Below are 21,337 nucleotides of genomic sequence, written 5' to 3'. Positions count from 1 at the left end.
ACATGAAGAGAGAAGTGGTCCGATACTGTGACAGCATAACTCACGAAACACTAACCTCTCTGATAGGAAGTATGCCTACCCGTCTTAGACTGTGCCGTGAAGCTCAAGGAGACTTGATAAAATATTAAATTGTTACCTACACAACATGAAAAGGTCAGTTCACTTTCACAATACATGCAATTTTATCTGATTTGTTCTCGTTTAATAATATGAAATGCTTTAGCTATTCTCAATAATTTTGAACCATACTGTATATGTGTGTGTGTATGTATATATATGTGTGTGTGAGAGAGAGAGAGAGAGAGAGAGAAAGAGAGAGAAAGAGAGAGAAAGAGTATTAAAAAGGCATCAGTCGGCTGAGCAAGTAAACAAATACATCGATTTCATCTGTTAGAATGTTGATGACATAATGCAGTGGATAGATTGATTTCACGTAACACCAGGTTTAAATCATGTTCCACTTTTGAATGTCTAAGAGACTGTGTGTAAGTGGGGTTTTACCCCGCCTTTAGCAATATTCAAACAATATCGGGCTGCACACGAAGATGATTTCACACTTTTCACCGATGTGTATAATCGAACACCTGTTCCCGATGAGCGAAAGCTTTCACGACCATGCTAAAACATCTTACCTATTTCCTCGACTTCCTCTCTGGAAATGAAACAACATGGTATTTGGTAATATTTGGGAATAAAAATTAGATTAACTTATATGATAAAAAATCTGTCAGGTGAACTTTGCCTGGATTGTTTATGAGTGAGAGGTTTTCGTAATGCCCAAATGCAAATTTATTTCGACAGATTAGGAGGGCGTTTCAGAAACGATTATTGAATATGATTGTGGCAAAATATGAACATTTTACGTACATATACTTAATAAATGTCATGTGTATATGTAGCGTATACTGATGACATAATACACTAATCATTCCATCGTTCCACGCTCCTTCCGTTTAAAGAATGTTTCGTAACTATCTACAAAAGTACTGTAAATTGAGGATAAATATCGTCATCAGTATTTGTTATATACGAACCGTATACTGCCAGGATCATCTGAAATTTGGAACAAGCGTATTAATATTGTAACAGTGCATACGTATGTATATTTTTACAGTCTAAAATAAATGGTTATGGATGTCGCGGTTCGTTGGCTACTGCCTCTGACATTATCTCAGTCTAAATGAATGAGAAATGACATTTTTGTTGGAACTAACCCATCGAACGTATCTGCAAAGAGGCTCATCGTAAATAATCTGCTTCCACATAAACGGAGCATGGCTTTATGTCCCCTGCATGAAATGCTTTTCAGAGATACCCTCAAAGTTGGCCACGAAAGTTTCCACCACACAGGTGACAGTGCCATAGAATGCAGTCTTGTTTCAGTAAGCTCATACGAGAGGACAAGGTAATACTCAAAACGTGCTATATTTACCTGCCTTGACTCTCTCCCGATTCCTCTTAACCAGGACGACTGTAATGATGATGCCGACAAGTACAACCACTATCACTGCCGTCACTGTAGCCGCTATCAGACCGGGGTTGACTGGTACATAAACATAAGTGTCAATGTAAACTAACAAAGGAGCTGATACAAATAATACAAATCTGTATTGAGTCACAGGACGCATAAGATACTACTACAGCCATCGCCACCCCCAACACTACTACTACTGCTACTTGGCCGCTGTTACTACTGCTCCTGTTGCCACTGCTTCCGCTGGTGGTGCTGCTGGTGGTGCTGCTGCTTCCACTACTACTCCTGTAACTGCTGCTACCACTGTTGCTGTCAGTACCACTACTACGACGGCGACTGATAATACTACGAATGATGGCAATAATATCATCTGGCCAGCTCCCAAGTGAAGACAAATTGTAAACATTGGTAAGTCTGCCCCACGGTAGGCTGTTACCTGGCATTGTTGTACCACTCTGCATTGTGGTGTTCTCACCTGACTCTGTCTCCACGGCGATGGTATTTGTGTAGTTACTAGTGCCGTGTTCATTCTGTGAATTAATCCGAATTTCGTAGACTGTTCCGGGGTCGAGGCCGTCAATGTCTAGTTGGAGTGTCTCGTCCTCGGTTGGACTTGTTGGGTGCGTAGTCCACTGTCCGCCAGGTTGCCTGTATTGTATGTTGAACCTTTGTGTGGCGCCACCGTTGAAACCCTTCTCCCATCTCAGGGTGACTGATTGAGTGCTGACGGACAATGCTTGCAGATCCGTCGGCGTGTCTGGCATAGCTGCAGATGATCGAACACAAATAGGGACTTCTCATATGAGTTTGTCAACATCTACTAACTCAGCTAAACGTCAGACCAAATATTACAGTGAGTGATAGAATACGGTCACGCACATTCAGCCCTGTCGTTGTAACTTTCTTTGTGAGATCCTGATCCTGATCGTGATCGTGAGGAATATCGTTGAATGTCATCCTATTTCAATACAACCCACAATCGAAATTTAGGGTAGTCTGGAAGTTTGCACTGGGTTTTTAGTGTACATATGCAGTCTGTTTTTTCAAAACATGACGTTGCAGTAGTGAAGGAATGTTTTCTCAAATCATGTGCGATGCCTTGCATTCGCAGGTGGCAGAGGCATCTATATAGGGAGCATATATATTGTTGTTTGTCCTGCATTTGAATAGAGATCACCAAAAGTCTCTACTGTTCTCTTTAATAGTTACAAAAAAGCATTAGACAATGTTCACAGGTTGGTTTGGTCCCCTTTGGGTTCCGGTTGTTTCTTTCGTGGTGGTTTCATGTTAAGTTTCGTGTGGTTTCATGCCGGTTTCGTGTGATTTCGTGTTGGTTTTGTATAGTTTTTTGTAGCTTGAATGTGATTTCCTGTGGTTTCGTGTTAGTTTCCTGTTGATTTCGTGAGCTTTCCTTTTTTGCTTTTTGTTTTTGTTTTTATTGTTTTGGGGTTTTTGTGGTTTCGTGAAGGTTTCATGCAGTTTTGTGTTGGTTTCGTGTTGCGTTCGCTAGAGCTGACTGGAGATGTGTAGGACGCTAAAGCTGACTGGGGATGTGTATAGTACGCTAGAGCTGACTGGGGATCTGTATAGTACGCTAGAGCTGACAAGGGATCTGCATGGGTCGCTAATACTGAGGGGGATGTGTATAGGTGCTAGATCTGAAGTGCAGCGTGTATGGGTGTAGAGCAAGAGCTGAATGTGTGTGTGTAAAGGGGGCTAAGGTTAAAGGTGTGTGTGTATGTGCGTGTGAAGGGGGTTGAGTATAAGGTGCTAAAGTTCAAATGACGTGCTTTATCAAATGGGGTGTGCTACAGGTGATGGGGTTGATTGTATAGGGTTCTGTGGCTAACGAGGGACATTTCGTACACACAAAAGGACAAAACAAACTCACATGCAGAAATCAGCACAATGTTCTCCGAAAGTGTTCCTTCTGAGTTGGACACTTCCACCGTGTAATTTTGAAAGTCCTCTTTCTTGACATCAGTGATGGATACACTTCCTGTCACTCGAGCACCATCTGTGTTGACCTTACTGTTGTTGAGTGGCCTTGCATTCCGAGTTCTTCTCCACGTGAAGGTTGGCTCAGGGAAACCAATAACAATCAGCTGCAGTGTAACGTTTCCACCTAGCACAGATCTGAACACATATCTGTCCGTTGTGGATCCATATGGCCTTGGAGCACCTGAATTGTGACAGAAATGTATAACACCGAATCCTTGTCTTCAGTCAGATAACTATTTTCAGGAATGTGGTGGGTAATCTAACACTGGACGCTTGGATTTAGTTCCACTCCTGGTTCATGTGACGCTAAGAACATTTGATTTTAGTATTAGTTGTCCTAAATGTGAACACTAGTATGGATGTTGCAAGACGTGGATGTTTTTGAAGTCAATTGAATTCGTTGTGGTGAATATAAGGTGGAAAGCACATGCTTATATCACACTGTATCAAACCAGTGGGTGTGTGACCATAAGGTTTTAATATCACTAACATTAGTGATATTGCCACCACCTTTGAATTTATATTGCAAGTTTTACTATGCTACCACAGAGTATCGTAATGCAGCTCTGTTCTGTACTACCTGTGTAATTACATCGTTGTCATTTGTTTGCATTAATTAACCAAGCATATTTATAATGCAATTAATAATTGCATCACATTTGCTCGTTGTTTGCTGGATTCATACGAATTGTATTTGCCTACAGCCTTTTAGGATGACCTCATACCTGATGTTTCAGAAATCAGACTAAAGTTTTATACTTGCATTTCACTTGCAATGATATGTTTTGTTTCGCAGATTGTCCCAGCATATTCCTTGCAGAACATGTGTATGGTCCTGTTTGAAGACATCCAACATCATCAATGCTCGCTTCCAGTAACTCGCCACTTGTCCCACGTCGTAGGATGGAGGTGATGTTCCTGATCTCTATGACTGAAGCAGGATTACTGCTGATGTGACACTGTAATGTCACGTTGTCGTGTTCCGTCACCCTTCTTCCTCCAGGCGTGACATCAAAAGACATGATCTCTGGTGCATCTAAAACATTACAGCATGTGGATTCAGGGGGTTATGTTTACAACATGTGGATTCTGTGGATTTTCTTCATTCTGCGGACTAGTAATACCTTTCATCTTTAAACAATCTGCCATGTAACTCGTTACGTGACAGAATCATTATTTCATATTGCCCCAGAAGAGTATGGGTATGTTTTTGAAAAGTGCATAACAGTAACATGTTCTATACAAGTTTCTATATTTTGAGTAGGTCGCAGACACTACATATTACACTAACTAGCAGAAAGCAAACAGCGTTCTCAGTGGGTTGAAGTTGGTGTATAATGCTCACAACAAAATAATCCCATGTTACACAATGTCTTGTGTGTTTCAGAACGCATCAGTCACCAGTTGTATCTCAGCACTCAATACAGGTTGGGCGTGAGTATTGTGTCAGTATCAATAGATTGAAAACCTCACTTACGCCGAACCTCTAGTGTTAAATGTTCAGATGACATTTTGCTCAGTTGTACTCCCGAGCAGGATGTGACCTTGTTGGTGGCTGTACAGACATATATTCCAGCGTCATCCTTCTGTATGTCTCTCAGACGAAGAGTCCCATTCTCAGAGATCCTTCCACCTACATCTATCTTTGTCCAAACCACTGACGTCACTTCTGGATAGGCGTCTGCCTTGCAGTGAATAGTCAAATCTCCCGATACATTTACGATGCTCTGAGTCTCGGCAATGTGAACTACGGGCGGGCCTAAGAACAAAATGACATTCGTAATGAGACATCGCGTAATGACCTGAACGTGTCGTAACCACACTAAACGGGTTATGCAGTGGACGTGCAACCTGTCCCAAAACATCTAGGTCTGCCATGATGATTTTTATGGAGGCCGCAAAAATTGAACGATTGATGGTTTTGGCCACTTTTACCAATATTCCAGCAATACCAAGACACGGGAATTGGGAAGGAAATCGAACCTGAGCCTTTCGGCGTAACAAGCAAATGCACTAGCCAAGAGGTTACCCCACCCAAACGTCTGAAACAGCGGCATACACACCTTTATTAGCCACGTGATCGGCGTATGTGTACGTGCACACTAATCTGGTACGTCACACGTTTGTCCTATCGTAACGACTTGAACTGAGATTCTAACGATTTGATTGGGTAGCCGATGACCTCTCAGCTGCGTAATGTAAACATTGCGAACGTTGCCGTGTCGCTGTTTGATGATTAGGTATTATATCCATCGAAAAACATAAAAGCAATCTTTCCACCAGGGATGTTAGCTGAATGATGCAACAGCAAACCAAAGAACAGGGTATTGCGGACTAGTTTACTGTGGAAGGCTGTTCGAGGCGACGACAACGGACATGCATCGTGACGTCGTTTACCGGGGGTGGGGGGGATGGGGGGGGCAGACGTAGTGACGTCATTACAATGTGACGTCATGCTAAAGTGTTCTACAGAATATAATTCTTCCGCAATTTCTTTATGAAACCGGTTTCGATTTAAAACCATAAAAATAACAAAAATACGTTATTTTGTCAATTTAATGCGTGTTAGACGAGGGTGATGAATAAAAATACCACACTCGGTCACATTACATACGAAGTATACAAAACTCGTGAAGTGTCCCACACTCGTTTCGTATACTTCGTATGTAATGAGACGTTGTGTAGTATTCTTTATCTATTGCTCACTGCAACTTGAATGAAACATAGCAGTGACTTTTTATTAACGCCGCACGTACAAAGTATACAACGCAGCTCCTATATTCTAACACTATACCTAACCCGCACTGAGCATTCGTTCTTATCAACACATAGGCTGCCTACAACACTGGTATGTACAATCATCAGTGCCCTGGCATTTACGTTGCCGCTGAATCTCAGCTTCAGAAGTCACATGAAAACTCATCTCTTCTGTGAAGCTTTTGTTAACTCAACTGACATTATGTGCGCCTTGGGCTGGATATTTAGCTTGGAAAGGTGCTATATAGATGCTCTACGATCATTATTGTTATCGACAATGCACGCAGAACTCATACATTGCTGATGCTAAGTCTTAGTACTAACATTGCACCTTGAATGTATACATCATTGGTTACCTAGTATTTGCATTGTATCTTGAATGCATACACTATTGGTAATAATTCTGTTTACATTTAACCGTGAAAGTTTGAAACATCCATTGAAAAGGGTGTTATGGTGAGACAGAAAGTTCCACAAGAATAAAACAAGATACTTTGTACTTACTATGAATGTCGACTGTTACATTATCCTCTCCAGGTGGCAATATCCCATTGTGTGCGACACATCTGTACAACCCGGAACTTGACTTGTATACCTTGTGCATAGTGTAGATCTGATCTCTGCCAACAACCTTCCTTCCATGGTACCAGGTAAAGTTATACGGGAACGGGTTTGCTGCTGTGACTGAACAGTTCAAAGATGCATTCTGATTCAGGAAGAAAGTGTATCCAGTGCATGGATGCACAGAGCGTATGTCCAGGGAAGGTGGATCTGAAAGGATACTGAGAGCTATCAGCATACGTATGCAACACATCTCTGTGTCATTCTCCCAAATTGTCCTTAAAACGTACCTGGAATATGGAACATGCATGGCTTATTGTCCTTGCCCCTTACTCAACGTACCCAAGTTACCTTCTCTACATCACCTTCGCAGCCTTGCCATTCATGGAACGATTGGCGTCGACTGGGCAGAATTGATAGGCTTGATGGACAAATACACAAGGTTGACACACTCGCTCTTCACTGTGACTGTGGCTCCGAATCCTTCTTGTGACAAGCCTCATTTGCACGTCACGTTACCGTAGTTTCGAATATTGTTCGTTTCCTATATTTTATTTGGTCATTTCCGTTCTCGTGTGCACTTTTAAAAAACTGTTGCAATTACTTGGGCACAGATTTGCTAGATATTACCGTCCATTTCAGACATGTGCCTGCTTGCACGGAGCAATCTTAGTTACAATCAATCTGGTCTCATACTTACTTTACTATGACGTGTGTGACACCATCAGTAGAATGTAATTGTTTTGAGAAGCTTTAGTAGTAGCCTTGATGAACGAATGTTGAGCATTCGTATTGTCAAACAATGCATGCCCTAGGTACACTTGACAACCTTCAGTATTTGACCTGTGATGTACACTCCTCAAACACTGCCATAACGTCCTTTCCATGGCTAAAGGAGCAATGCATGCCCTAGGTACACTTGACAACCTTTAGTATTTGACCTGTGATGTACACTCCTCAAACACTGCCATAACGTCCTCTCCATGGCTAAAGGAGAAATGCATGCCCTAGGTACACTTGACAACCTTTAGTTTTTGACCTGTGATGTACACTCCTCAAACACTGCCATAACGTCCTCTCCGTGGCTAAAGGAGCAATGCATGCCCTAGGTACACTTGACAACCTTCAGTATTTGACCTGTGATGTACACTCCTCAAACACTGCCATAACGCCCTCTCCATGGCTAAAGGAGCAATGCATGCCCTAGGTACACTTGACAACCTTCAGTATTTGACCTGTGATGTACACTCCTCAAACACTGCCATAACGCCCTCTCCGTGGCTAAAGGAGCAATGCATGCCCTAGGTACACTTGACAACCTTTAGTATTTGACCTGTGATGTACACTCCTCGAAAACTGCCATAACGTCCTCTCCATGGCTAAAGGAGCAACGCGTCTCACGATGCGTCCTTCAACAGTACCATCACTTGTTGTAGATGTAGCATCACAATAGCAAACTGAATGCTCGTAGTGCGATGTAGACGCTACAGCGACGTGTAACGGTAGTTGTTAGGGGGTCTCTAATAGACAAGCATATAGGTGCACGGTTTTTCTGCAACTTCCAAATTTGTGTGGAATTATGGACAACAATTTAATTTTTTTGGCATGAGAAATGATACTATTTTTGTTTCTGTGTAATACCAAATCAAACCTTTATTCCGTACTGAAGAGACCACAGGCCTATAGTACACAAAACATCCCGAGTGATAATGTTTACATTATCAGATATTATTCTGTTTCCTTCTTTGCAATGATGCATGGTACATAAACATTGATAAGTTCTGAAATATTATACTGTTTGTACATGACAGTAATGAAATAAATGTAATAGCGTTTGGATATCTGTAAAAATGATTTGGTAAATATTTCCTTCTGAGATCGGAGTACAGCGGACAAACAAGAAGGAAGTGGTGACTTCCGTGACTTCATAAACTTTGGGTAGCAGTTAACGTTTTGATCATACTATTAACATGGTGCAAATGCACAATATTTTATAAAGATTCTATGACAGAATATTTTATTGAAATATTGAAATGCTACACGTTCCACATCTTCAGTCTGCCAAGGGTCACAATGATAACGAAGGTCCAAGACCAGTATCTTGTAAGTGTTAACAGATAGAGATAGGCTAATCCAATTTATCGTGTACTTCACTCGTGGTCACACTGATATCGAATGTCCAAGACCAATATCTTGTATGTGTCAGCAGATGCATCATGTCTTTCGCTTGTCAACGCCGTTGTGGTCAAATACGTTATGAAAATCTTTATGTAATTCTGACAGATAGAGTAACTTAACTTCGCAGTAGGTACGTTATCGGTAGTCGAATTAGGCAATAGGATTTAGATACAACAACTTATCAGCAATATTATCAGTAAACCCGATTAGCTATGACAACTGGGAAAGGGTATAAAACAGGGACGACCACAGTCACAAATCATCCTGTGACTGTGGCGTAATAAACTCCTTGTTTATTTACTCAGGTAAGACCCTTTACTTTCTTCTACCTTGGCAAATCGTTACCATTACTGTTCAATGTTTTCTGTAAAACATTTTTTGCTATCGTGACCACATGTTAAGATCCTTGGCAAGGTCGTTATGTTTAGGTGGAACGTGGTCGTTAATATATTTTAGACTGTTTTACTCTCTATTGCTCTGTTCAGGAGCGGCTAGGTACCCTAGTGGTTAATGCGTTTGTTCGTCAAGCTGAAAGCCCAGGTTCGATTCCTCACGTGGGCACAATGTGTTAAGCCCATTGCTGGTGTCCTAAACTATTGCTGAAATATTGTTAAAAGCGCTGTAAAACCCAAATCGCTCCCTGTATTGCTGTTCATGTTTTGTCTGTTTGATAATAGTGGTTTCGTGGCTGTCGTAGAGCTTGTCGTGTATTGTTTAAATTATTGTATTATGAGTAAATACTTTCCCGTGTTGAATGATCCTGGTATAATGTATAGAGTGTGTTCGACACTGTGTATTTCATTATGTACTGCGTAATGTTGTTTTGGATATGCTAGTATTATAAGATGTATGAACGAAAATGTGTTGATGTTATGTGTTAGAAATGTATCTTGATTTATGTAGTATGTGTCGTGTACATCGACGTATGATGATTATGTACTTTGTATATCGGCCTATAATGATAATGTATTTTGACACCTGATTACCGTGTCAATATGTTCTAATAATTATTTGTACCTAATCATGTAAAAATCATCCTGTGACTGTGGCGCAATAAACTCCTTGTTTATTCACTCAGGTTCTCGTGTTGTGTGTGGGTTGGTATAGTTACACCTCCTAGCTGCCAAGCGAGCTGATTCCCCAAACTCGCGAGTTAACAATACCATGCGTTACCAAACCCCGTTTTAAACATCAATGTTTTAATATTCGTTACCAATTAGTATTTCCATTATTGTCTTAAAATATCATCATTTTGTGACACTGTTTGGGAAATCTATGTGCAGGCATGTTTAGCAATCGTAACCAGTATTTGACAGCCTTAACTTGAGAAAATATGTGCATTGGGAATCTACCACATTCACCGTAAACCATAACACCAGATGTACTTGTCTTAACGCCACGAATTTGTTTACAGACATACAAATTAACTTTTTCTATTACATCGAAATATTGTAAGGCCCAGACTTCAGATCGAAGCAGTAATATTGGGCTTATTTTAACATCAAATATTTTAAAAAGCGACTCGAATACAAGATTTCCTAGAACATTTAACTGCTTGTAGATCGAAACAAAAACCTTCTGGGCTTGTGTGACTGCCTGTTTAGTGTCTATTCCATGACTGGGTTTTGGTGAAGTAAACACCTAAATATTTATAGAACGGTGTTAACGGTCTCCTTAAAAAAAACATGTTTCTTTACCCGATATTTTTCCACTATTTTTAAAAACTACCACTTTCGTCTTATCCATGTTTACACTTAGTTTCCAATCATCGCCATAATTCTCTAATTCATCATTTTCTCTCTGTAGGCCATTAATTGTACTGGAAAATAATATAATATCATCTTCAAATAGAAGCAAAAACAGCTGCGTAATATCGGGGTGTAGTTGGATGCCATTATTACAGTGTTCGTGAATTTGAGTAGCTAATTCATTTATAAAGAAACTAAACAGAAAAGGACTTAGGATACAGACCTGCCTTACTCCCAAATGGCTTGTAAGCGTTTTCGGGATCTCGTTATTATGTCTTACACATACCTTTATATTTTCATAGATACTGCATAAGAGTTTATTCATTTTCCTGCTCACTCCGTGAATTCGTAAGAGATTCCATAGCTTATTTATATTTACCGAGTCAAATACTGTCGAGAAATCTACAAAAAAGCATGGAATTTGCCACCTTATTTTCTAAAATATTTTTGTACAATTGTTTGGAGAATAAATATATTGTCAACTACCGAGTATCCTTCTTTGAATCCCACTTGCTCTTCATTTATTTTATCCAGAGTAACTGTCCAGAGAACGAGTCTTTTATTAACGATGCAAGTAAATATTTTGCTAAATATACTAAGGAGGGTAATCCCTCTATAATTATTCATACTATTTATATCACCTTGTATGTGAATGGGGACTATTACACCAACTGACCAAGATTGAGGGAAAATACTGCTCTCGAGCATAACATTAAATATTAGTTTCAAGTATGGTATTAATATATCCGCTGAGTTCTCAAAAAATTCAGAAATAGTATATCTATACTAGGGGATATATTGCATTTCAGGTGTTGAATGCTTTCAAATATCTCATCCCTAGTTATGGGTGCATCTAAAATCTGATTTACAAATGGCATAGAATTACTTTCTGGTGCTCTGTGGTAATCGTAGGAGTCGGAGTCCTTATCTGGGGAGGCAAACCGATTTTCAAAATACATATACGATTCCTCAATATGTATACAGTTTCCAGTCTTTTTCGGATTAAAACTTTTTAACTCCAACAAGAACTCACTGATGCTGTCTTCCAAACGTTTTTGCTTAGATTCAAAATATTTTTGTGTGCACGTTGATGAATATTTATACCTAGTTTTGTGGTATTCGTCTGGAGATCTCCTATCCTTATTTTTTCGAAAGTTATTTAATGATTTTTGTGTCAATAACTCCAAAGTACTCAGCAAAATACCAAAATAGTGATCTGGACGTTATAAATGTGATTTCAAAGTATTTTAATGCATTCTTTGTGAATATGCGGATCATGAAATCATTCACCTCGGATACTTTTAATACCAGGATGACCGATTATTTAGACTACATACCAAATGATTCTCCGGACCATATCACGGAGGATTCGGATAATAATGTTGTTTTCAATCTGCAAAGATCTACTAGAGATAACAAAACCTATTATAAATATGAAAAATAGCTGATTTATGCTGCATCCGTGATATTCACACACTTAATGGGAGCTTGTATAAAGCTAATGAGGGATATTTCACACATCTTACTCACAATGGAGGCATCTAAATGTTCAAACACTTGGTGATGTTGAAAGATATTGATATAGCTCAATTAAGACCACGCCTTTTCGCGTAGGTTTTTGTACAGTGTGGACCCAACAAAACATTGATGATGTAGAATTATTTCTTCGAGAATTTTAGATAAGACTATCGTACAACCTCTATCAAGACTGGCACGCCTCCCTGGAATCTTCGTCCAAATGTGAATTGTATCATCAGTATTGTTATGTCTCTACTCAATGTTGAATCAGATGTAACAAATGACATTCCACTGCATTAAATACTAACATATAATGTACGACAAAATAAGAGATCACATAAAAGCACACGTTCCCTTATTTCTTCCGTGGTCTCTTCACACATTATGCCAAACAAAGCTTGAGAAGACATCTGGGAAAAAAGGAACGCCTGGTCTTCCATGTGATCCTTATTATTTTCAAAATTCAGATGTAACAGTTTTAGACTAAAAGCTGAAACTAGAAGACACATCAATGTAACTCATGAAGACAGAATCTGTAGTTACTGTTCAGAGAAAAATAAGACGACTGTGGAAAATGAATACCATGTATTTATGAAGTGTGGAAAATTCTCTCATCTGAGAAAAAATAGTATCTGTCAGCTTGCTTTACAGACTAAGGGGCAACTACTAAATTCATACACTTGATGGGATCTGCAGATGAAGAGGCATTATGCAAACTTGGACTGTGTCTATCTGAAGTAGTCACCATTAAATCATCCTCACAAACTGAAACTTAATGCATGTAGGATGATATGATTGTACTTTAGCATGCATTATGGGTGTAAATCTTCGTACAGAATATATTTATCTGTCTACCTGTATGTCCGTCTACATTCAATTAGTGTTGCTGTTATGACGTCATAAGCTTTTCTAGACGTTCTGCTTACAATGTACGTCCAGATAAAATGTTGCTTTCATGACAGTTGTATCTGAATGTTCTACTTACACTTTGCATTTACTTACACTTACTTACACTGTTGTTTTCACGCTTTGAGGTTTGTCTGAATGTCCTACTTACACAGTACGTCCAGATCGATGGTATTGCTTTGCATCTCTCCCGACTGACACATCCATCTAGATCGGTCTCTCGTCGATACCTTTCTGATGATCAAAGAGTACGTGTGAGAGTGAAACTCATCACGTGAGCACAAAAAGCTGTTGTTGTTGGTGAGCTGAACCCCGGTATCCACATCAACACGGCAGACAGTAGCATAAGTGTCATTTTTCTTGATTTGAAACAAAATCAATCCTGTCTTCCCGCCACCAGTGACATTACAGGAAAACGTAAATGGATGACCGAGAATTGCAGGTGTAGAAGACTCTTCCAAAGTGATGTCACCACCTTCAATAAAATGAATGAGTTAGCCTTATTGCGGATATTGGTGTATCGTATTAGGTGGTCTATGTGATTTCCATGTCACAGAGGTTTGTGAAAGAATCAAAGTCAGCTTACAATGAACACATTGTCATCTATCGCCATCATGATTAGTATCTCATTGTTGTATACATGTTTTATACATGTGCTATACATGTTGTATACATGTTGTATACATGTGCTATACATGTATACATGTTAAATACATGTTGTATACATGTATTAAATCGCGAGTTTGGGGAATTGGCTCGCTTGGCAAGAGGTATGACTATACCAACTCCCACACAACACAACACAACACAACACAACACCTGAGTGAAGCAAAAGTTAGTTTAATACCCGCAGTCACGGGATCATCTGTTACATAGTCATCCGATAATTGTATAGGTACAATTATTATGGAGATCAATCAGCTTTCAAAGAACATAAACATCATACGTAGATTCGTTATACAGACTACAGTAATTACGACACACATTCAAAAGTATACAACGCTATGTCATTGTTTAAAGCTCTACGCATCAAGCATCAGAGGGCGTTTATACAATCTATGTTGTACACAGTTACAAAACTTCAAGTATTCACAACGTAATGCAATAGATAAAATATACAAGACAGCCACCCCCGCTTTGTGACTGTCATCCGTATTATATACCTATTCCAGGTATCATAGATAATCACGTTTCAGATAAACTCACGATAATGTTGTTATTGTGAACTTCATATCATGTCATATAGATGGACCAAGGCATCGATGGCTAGTCGTGAGTATGCCACGAGGGTATACGTGGCACGCACGTGATTTGACCAGCGTGGAATACAAACAGTCGTAGATACAGATACATGCATTGCGCCTTGGCTCTGTTAGCTTTAGAGATGCTGGACACGGACTAAGTCCGATGCTCGTTATCACCGTGACCCCTTGACAGGTTGAATATTAAGGAACGTCTTCAGTTGATCTGTAAATTTCCAATTTTCAATAACACATATCGTTATAAAACATTGGTAAAATTTTGTCCAATTTTCCCATGTTAATATATGTGCTATACATGTTGCATACATGTCGCATACATGTTGTATACATGCTATATACATGTGTTATGCATGTAGTTGGGATTAACCTTATCTTTAACAGGTCATCAACACCACAGATTCAGACCATCCGCCTGTGAGAGCTGTGACAATTTACACTTATCAGAGCGTTGCACAACGTCCGTGGTTAAAAGACTACCGGTGGAAATATCTTGTGGAGGCAGCGGTGACTGTCGTTTATGTGGTTGACACTTTGTACTGGCCATTAGATTCCTGATATTTAGGATTTTCCCCGACTTTGTACTTCACTTCGAAAGTGTAATCAAATCAAAGTAAAAGGAATATCCTTAACGGCTGCTCCTATTATCAGTTCAGATTAGGGTTCCGTGCATGTCTTCGCTCTAATTTGTAAAGAGAATAGCGAGTGTAACTGGGGGTGTACTCGAGGGAATAGTGTGTGGTGTATCCAAAAGAATAGCTACTGTAGCTGGGGTTATATCGGGTGTAGCTGGAGAACAGCGGGTGTAGCTGGGGGTATATCGGGTGTAGTGAGTGGAGCCGGGAGAATAGTGAGTGTACCCGAGAGAATAGTGAGTGGAGCCGAGAGAATAGTGAGTGTACCCGAGAGAATAGTGAGTGGAGCCGGGAGAATAGTGAGTGTACCCGAGAGAATAGTGAGTGGAGCCGAGAGAATAGTGAGTGTACCCGAGAGAATAGTGAGTGGAGCCGGGAGAATAGTGAGTGGAGCCGGGAGAATAGAGAGTGTACCCGAGAGAATAGTGAGTGGAGCCGGGAGAATAGTGAGTGGAGCCGGGAGAATACAGAGTGTAGCCGAGAGAATAGTGAGTGTACCCGAGAAAATAGTGAGTGGAGCCGGGAGAATAGAGAGTGTACCCGAGAGAATAGTGAGTGGAGCCGGGAGAATAGTGAGTGGAGCCGGGAGAATAGTGAGTGTACCCGAGAGAATAGTGAGTGGAGCCGGGAGAATAGTGAGTGTACCCGAGAAAATAGTGAGTGGAGCCGAGAGAATAGTGAGTGGAGCCGAGAGAATAGTGAGTGGAGCCGGGAGAATAGTGAGTGGAGCCGAGAGAATAGAGAGTGTAGCCGAGAGAATAGTGAGTGGAGCCGGGAGAATAGTGAGTGGAGCCGGGAGAATACAGAGTGTAGCCGAGAGAATAGTGAGTGTACCCGAGAGAATAGTGAGTGGAGCCGGGAGAATAGAGAGTGTACCCGAGAGAATAGTGAGTGGAGCCGGGAGAATAGTGAGTGGAGCCGGGAGAATAGTGAGTGTACCCGAGAGAATAGTGAGTGGAGCCGGGAGAATAGTGAGTGGAGCCGGGAGAATAAAGAGTGTAGTCGAGAGAATAGTGAGTGTACCCGAGAGAATAGTGAGTGGAGCCGGGAGAATAGTGAGTGGAGCCGGGAGAATAGTGAGTGGAGCCGGGAGAATAGTGAGTGGAGCTGGGCATTATCAACACATCTGAAAACATAAAATATGTGTGTAATTTTGCATACTAATCAAACCATAGACTATCTCAGCATTGTGTCTGGTTGTTGTTACTACTTAACCCCACTCGTCATTGGCTTCATCATTAGTGCTCTGTACTGGCCTCTTCCAATTATGTACCACTTGTTCACTCTATCACATTTGTTGTTAATGCTATCACTGTTGTTAATGTTAATCAGCTGTTTGTCACAACAAACCATGTATATAAGCTTCTTTCTGTTTGGTTGTATTCACATTTTGCTTGAAAACGTTGTAAGAATCTGCATCGAAACGTCGCTCAACGTAATATACACGAAGTTGTAATCCATAAAGCTGTAGGTTTCATTTTTGACTCACCAACTTCTAGAATGCCCATTAAACAAGCAACATGGAGATAGTCGATATCTAAACGCTTGTAAATTACAATTTACACGTCATGTCACATGAAATTGATGACCTCATTCCATCCAACGTAAACTTTTCACAGAGGCACATACAATCTAAGGATCACCTCTAGGTATCAACAGCCCCTGCATACCACCAGATTTTCTCTGCCCTCTCAAGAGAGAGAGCGCCAGATCTTTCACAATGTTTCCATAACTCATTTACTCAGACTAAACATATTTCACAATGTTCTAGCTGTGTATCCGCGTCCTTTTAATGCAATTCGTATACTTTGTGATAGACTAAGTGCAATTTTAATGATTTGCTTGATTATCTCCCCTGGTAAAAACAAAGTGCTACATGACCTTGCGATTCGGTGACCACATGGCCTTTAAGTGACTGGTCGTCGAAGATCTGACCATACAAAACAGGAATATTCCAGGTAACAGAATTTCAGGAACTGGGCTCTTGGTTTTGTCGCTTGATTGTTAGTAATGTTCTTTGACCGTTGGCTTTACTCATAGCTGTTACCAATGTAACATTCGTTTCATCGTTCTATGGATTTCGATATTACGATTCGATTATTTATTGTAAGTGATGTCATGAATCTACTAAACTGTAGTGGTTCTTGCACATCGATGTAGTCACTGGATTGAAAGAAATTATCACAATTATTTCATTCTCTACTTACCGCTAACAGTACAGTATTTTCTACCTACATGATTTACACCCTCAGTGTAAACAGTAGCCATGAGTGAGGGAATTAATACTTAAGGCCACACCTGAACTCTCTGTCATCAGGCGGTGTAGAGGGGAGAATAACGGATATAGCCAGGACAAACCACGCGATAAGGTGAAACACCTATATGCTTGATTATTCTCACGAACGGCATGTGCGTGTTTCCTATGGAAGCCTCTTACAGACCATTCTTATTGAGGCCTCATGAATATTTATATCTCTACCAAAACGAGGCTAAATTGCCCACTAGTCCAGGAAAATCGCGGAGAAATGGGAAAAGGCTACAGATACTTTTCTGAAGCATATCCAGGGATTGAAGGGCGAGTAATTACTGCCCTTCACAACACATCGCGATGAGTCATATGGCCTAGATTAATGTTTACGATGTTGCGCAGCAAATATGAGGGGAAACTGCTCTAAAGTCACATTACTACCAAGGGAACTCATTCTGTGAACAAAGCAAACGACTCAACGTACTTCGTGACCTAGATTCGAATAATCCACTTCCACATGGGAGTGGTGTTGCTATTTCTTGAGCTGGGTAATCGAGACCAAACAAAGTTGTATTATTCATGCGATAAAATTATTTGTTTGGTCTTTTTTCTGTTTAAGATGTTTTGTCCTATCGAATCTGTTTTATCGATACGGGGTATTTATTCATACATGTATTTTCAATTGTACCCACAGGTGATGACGATGTGGGCATATCATAACACGTATAACGGCATGCATGTTACACTAGAAGGGGACAAACCGATCGCCACATCATCCCAATATCTATACAGTGCGGTGACTACATTCTAGGGGCGGACGCAGGCTTTTGGAAAAGGCATGGGTAGGTAGGGGGTTGCACACTAATATAGCAGTCAACGACATTATCAAAAAATGCATGCTAACGCTAAACTCACAAGCAGTGTCTCACTCAGTCATGTCCCTGTTATATACAATGACTCTCAGCCTTCTCACGTGGAACATACATGGTGCTATAAATAATGCAACTCCTAATTCCGAGGACATATCTGACGTTCAGGAACATCGGCTTACGTAAGATTGTGAGTATGAATTTAATTATAAATTTAATAAATACCTTGTCAGAGTTTTCTGCTGTTACCTATTAGCGTATTTCACAATCACTTTCTACAAAATGTTGTGGTGGTACTGCAATTCCATGTAATGTTAACTCCACGTCGAGTACAAAGGCGCGATACACCAACTGACAATTCTCTGCAGGTGCTGCTAGACAGGGTTATCACCAACGTTTTACACTCAGCGTATATGCCACTATAGGTGATACTATCATATCAGGCCACTTACATTCTTACATCCATCGATTTAAGATGATGAATTACTCCAAACTGTAATGTGTCATAGACACAGGATTTATGTAATACAAGTTCTGAAGCAAAGATAACGTTAATACCTCTCTCATTGACTATACTCTCGTACGACCGCCCACTGTAGCTTACACGACCAATGCCACTACAATATAGGCCTTGTGTACCCAGTGTATGCATCAGACACCACCCAATATACATACACGACAAGCGGCAAAGTGTCACTCAGCAGTCGAAGTACCCTTGGTAATGTATACGTAAGAGACCGAGACACCTGCCTCATCCATCTCTCACACCTCATTGAGCCCAACCTGTTAAAAAGACTTTAACGCACAGGTAAGTGAAGGTCATATGAATGCTAGCTCCCGATGCATCCCTCTAAGTGTATATAGATTACACGTGAAGCCCTATTGGAAAAACGATGAATCACCTGGATCCCACCATAACAAGTGGCAAGCTGACAACAGGCTCAGGAACATAACTCGAAACTATTCAAATCCTGTAAAAATGCTACACCCAAAATCAAAAGGAAAACAGTGTGAAGAATTATGTCCAGAAGAAGAACAAATATACGACGCCAATAGTAGCTGAGGCATAAAGGTCCAGTCACTGAAAAACAGTTCACATTGTATGAACAGGGTGAGAGTGATATTCACGTGCTTTAACTTTGCTTTAAATAGTGCTTCCTTTTGTTTAATGTTAGTGATACGTTGTAAATAAAGTATTTGTCTTTATATGATCTTTGGATGCAACTCTGGCGTACATTCATTCATTCATTCATTCATTTATTCATTCATTCATTCATTCATTCATTCGGGGCGTTGTGGTAGCCCAGTGGTTAAAGCGTTCGCTCGTCACACCGAAGACCCGGGTTTGATTCCCCACATGGGTACAGTATGTGACGCCCATGTTCTGGTGTCTCCCGCCGTGATATTGCTGGAATATTGCTAAAAGCGACATATACTCATTCATTCACTCACTCACTCACTCATCCATTCATGCATTCATTCATTCTTCGGTGGAAAGGTTGGCCAGTTTGGAGAAAGCAGTATTTATACAAACCCCTCCTTAATCCCACCATGAGGTCTGCAGTACCGTGTTACGGTAGTGTTGTTTTACATATAAATAAAGAATGTAGGTCATGTGTTACGTTAGGGGTTCATGTTGTCTATCACTCGATGACTAAATTTAGTAAGGAGATACCATACTACTGAGTTAATGTTTGTTCTTAAAGTTACTGCGCTGCATGTTAAAGTTAAAGCGTAATGTGTTACTCTCTACAGCTATGATCTGTCTTGTACCTGTGGGACCATGTGGTCTGGGTGTCGCACAAGCACTGGCTGTGCTGCAAGGTGTGGCTACTGCAGTCCTGGTTTATATCTACCTCGTTTCTACATCAAGACAGACATATTGATAGACTTGTCATCTGTCATGGAAGGAAAGAATCAAGAAGAATAGTTATTTCCATTTGTGTGTGTATGCTCTATTTGTCGGTTACATGGGCGCGCGTGTTGCTATTGGTTCCCAGATAAAGCTGTAACAATTGTAGTAGCATATCTACAACTGCCTACATCTATATGAGAGCAACTGACGGCAACACAACAATTCGGCATGTCTTTGGTGACGTCGAGAAATCAGCAAAATGACGAGCTTCCTACACATTTTCCGTACACCAAACTGAAAATCGTTCCTTCTATGACGTCAGTGCAGGGCGCTGGCGACAGGGTTACGTAACCTGTCTGTGGTTTCGTTTGCGGGCGAGAGAGAAGCAGACGGCTTTTTAGCAACTTTTAAGCTCTTGGTATTAATTAACCACAAGTTCTTTTTAAAAAGGAATGGTGTTCCGTTTATGACTAACCAGAAATCGTTCATATGTAGTGGTAAAAAGAGCACCTAAAATTGAGTTCAGTTGGAATATGGCATGTGTGTCACTGTGATTATTTAATGAGGGAATCTGAACGGAAGATAGAATGTCGGTGGTTAACACAAGACGTCAAAAGATGAAACACGCTGTGCCCCTCAAAGTCATTTACATATATTACGGTTGAAGGGTGAACGGTTTTGTTAGATGGTCACAAATAAACGCTTCCGATCCAGTCACGAGCAAGTTGTGCAGAAACTGACATGTCTCAAGATGAGACGCAGTCGAGAAATCTTTGCGTCATCTGATTTGTCCTTTAACAGTACACACAAATGTAAAAATGTAAAATGTAAATGTAAAACCCCACGTCAAACCAAACATCAAACAATACCACATAAATAATAAACAGCACATGAAGAAGAATGACGACCGAATCAATCATAATCAGTTAACTGATATTGTAACAAAGTTGTACACACTTAACTTGTGGCTGCTGGTTACTTCAAATATACTCACATAGAACAAGATGGCCCCTAAACGTCATCAACACAAGCACCTGCAACATTTCCCTCGTCGGCATGATCCGATAGCAGTGGAACAGAATGAACCAGAATGGAAATTCATACTCGTATGCGTCAACTGTATTCAAATCCCAGTGAAACAACTGTAACAGGAGAGCACATTGCATTCCAAGCTGGGATCGTCAGGCACTCACGATGGCCTGACATCATATGCTTGTTTCCGTACTTGCAGCCAAGTCACACAACATCCGTGTATGATCCATATCTGTTCCACTGCAATAAGCAGATTCACAAGCAGTGCGTTGTGGCAAGTCAGTGAATGTAATTAA

The 21,337-nt window shown here is 40.5% G+C and overlaps 1 protein-coding gene across 1 annotated transcript; it reads right to left on the bottom strand.

The window, feature by feature from the left end:
• Positions 1 to 618: 618 nt before the first annotated feature.
• On the bottom strand, positions 619 to 21,186 carry LOC137285430 (neural cell adhesion molecule 1-like). Its single transcript, XM_067817738.1, has 10 exons — positions 21,004 to 21,186; positions 13,295 to 13,618; positions 6,737 to 7,003; positions 4,953 to 5,234; positions 4,239 to 4,511; positions 3,366 to 3,656; positions 1,950 to 2,240; positions 1,433 to 1,543; positions 1,035 to 1,053; positions 619 to 652 (listed from the first exon to the last, which is right to left on the bottom strand). The coding sequence occupies exons 1-10, from the start codon at positions 21,173 to 21,175 to the stop codon at positions 619 to 621; spliced, it is 2,064 nt and encodes a 687-aa protein (XP_067673839.1). The 5' UTR covers positions 21,176 to 21,186.
• Between the last annotated feature and the right edge of the window lie 151 nt (positions 21,187 to 21,337).

This window comes from Haliotis asinina, chromosome 1 (assembly GCF_037392515.1).
Source record: "Haliotis asinina isolate JCU_RB_2024 chromosome 1, JCU_Hal_asi_v2, whole genome shotgun sequence".
NCBI lineage: Eukaryota > Metazoa > Mollusca > Gastropoda > Lepetellida > Haliotidae > Haliotis > Haliotis asinina.
This window is presented reverse-complemented; position numbering and strand designations above follow the sequence as displayed.

Excerpts from the sequence above, each read along its gene's own strand:
- LOC137285430 (XM_067817738.1), bottom strand. The coding sequence starts at position 21,175 with ATGCAATGTGCTCTCCTGTTACAGTTGTTTCACTGGGATTTGAATACA. Across the intron at positions 4,512-4,952 it reads TTTAACACTAGAGGTTCGGC|ATGCACCAGAGATCATGTCT; the intron begins GTAAGTGAGGTT and ends GTAATGTTTTAG. Across the intron at positions 1,544-1,949 it reads CGCCGTGGAGACAGAGTCAG|TCAACCCCGGTCTGATAGCG; the intron begins GTGAGAACACCA and ends TTTATGTACCAG.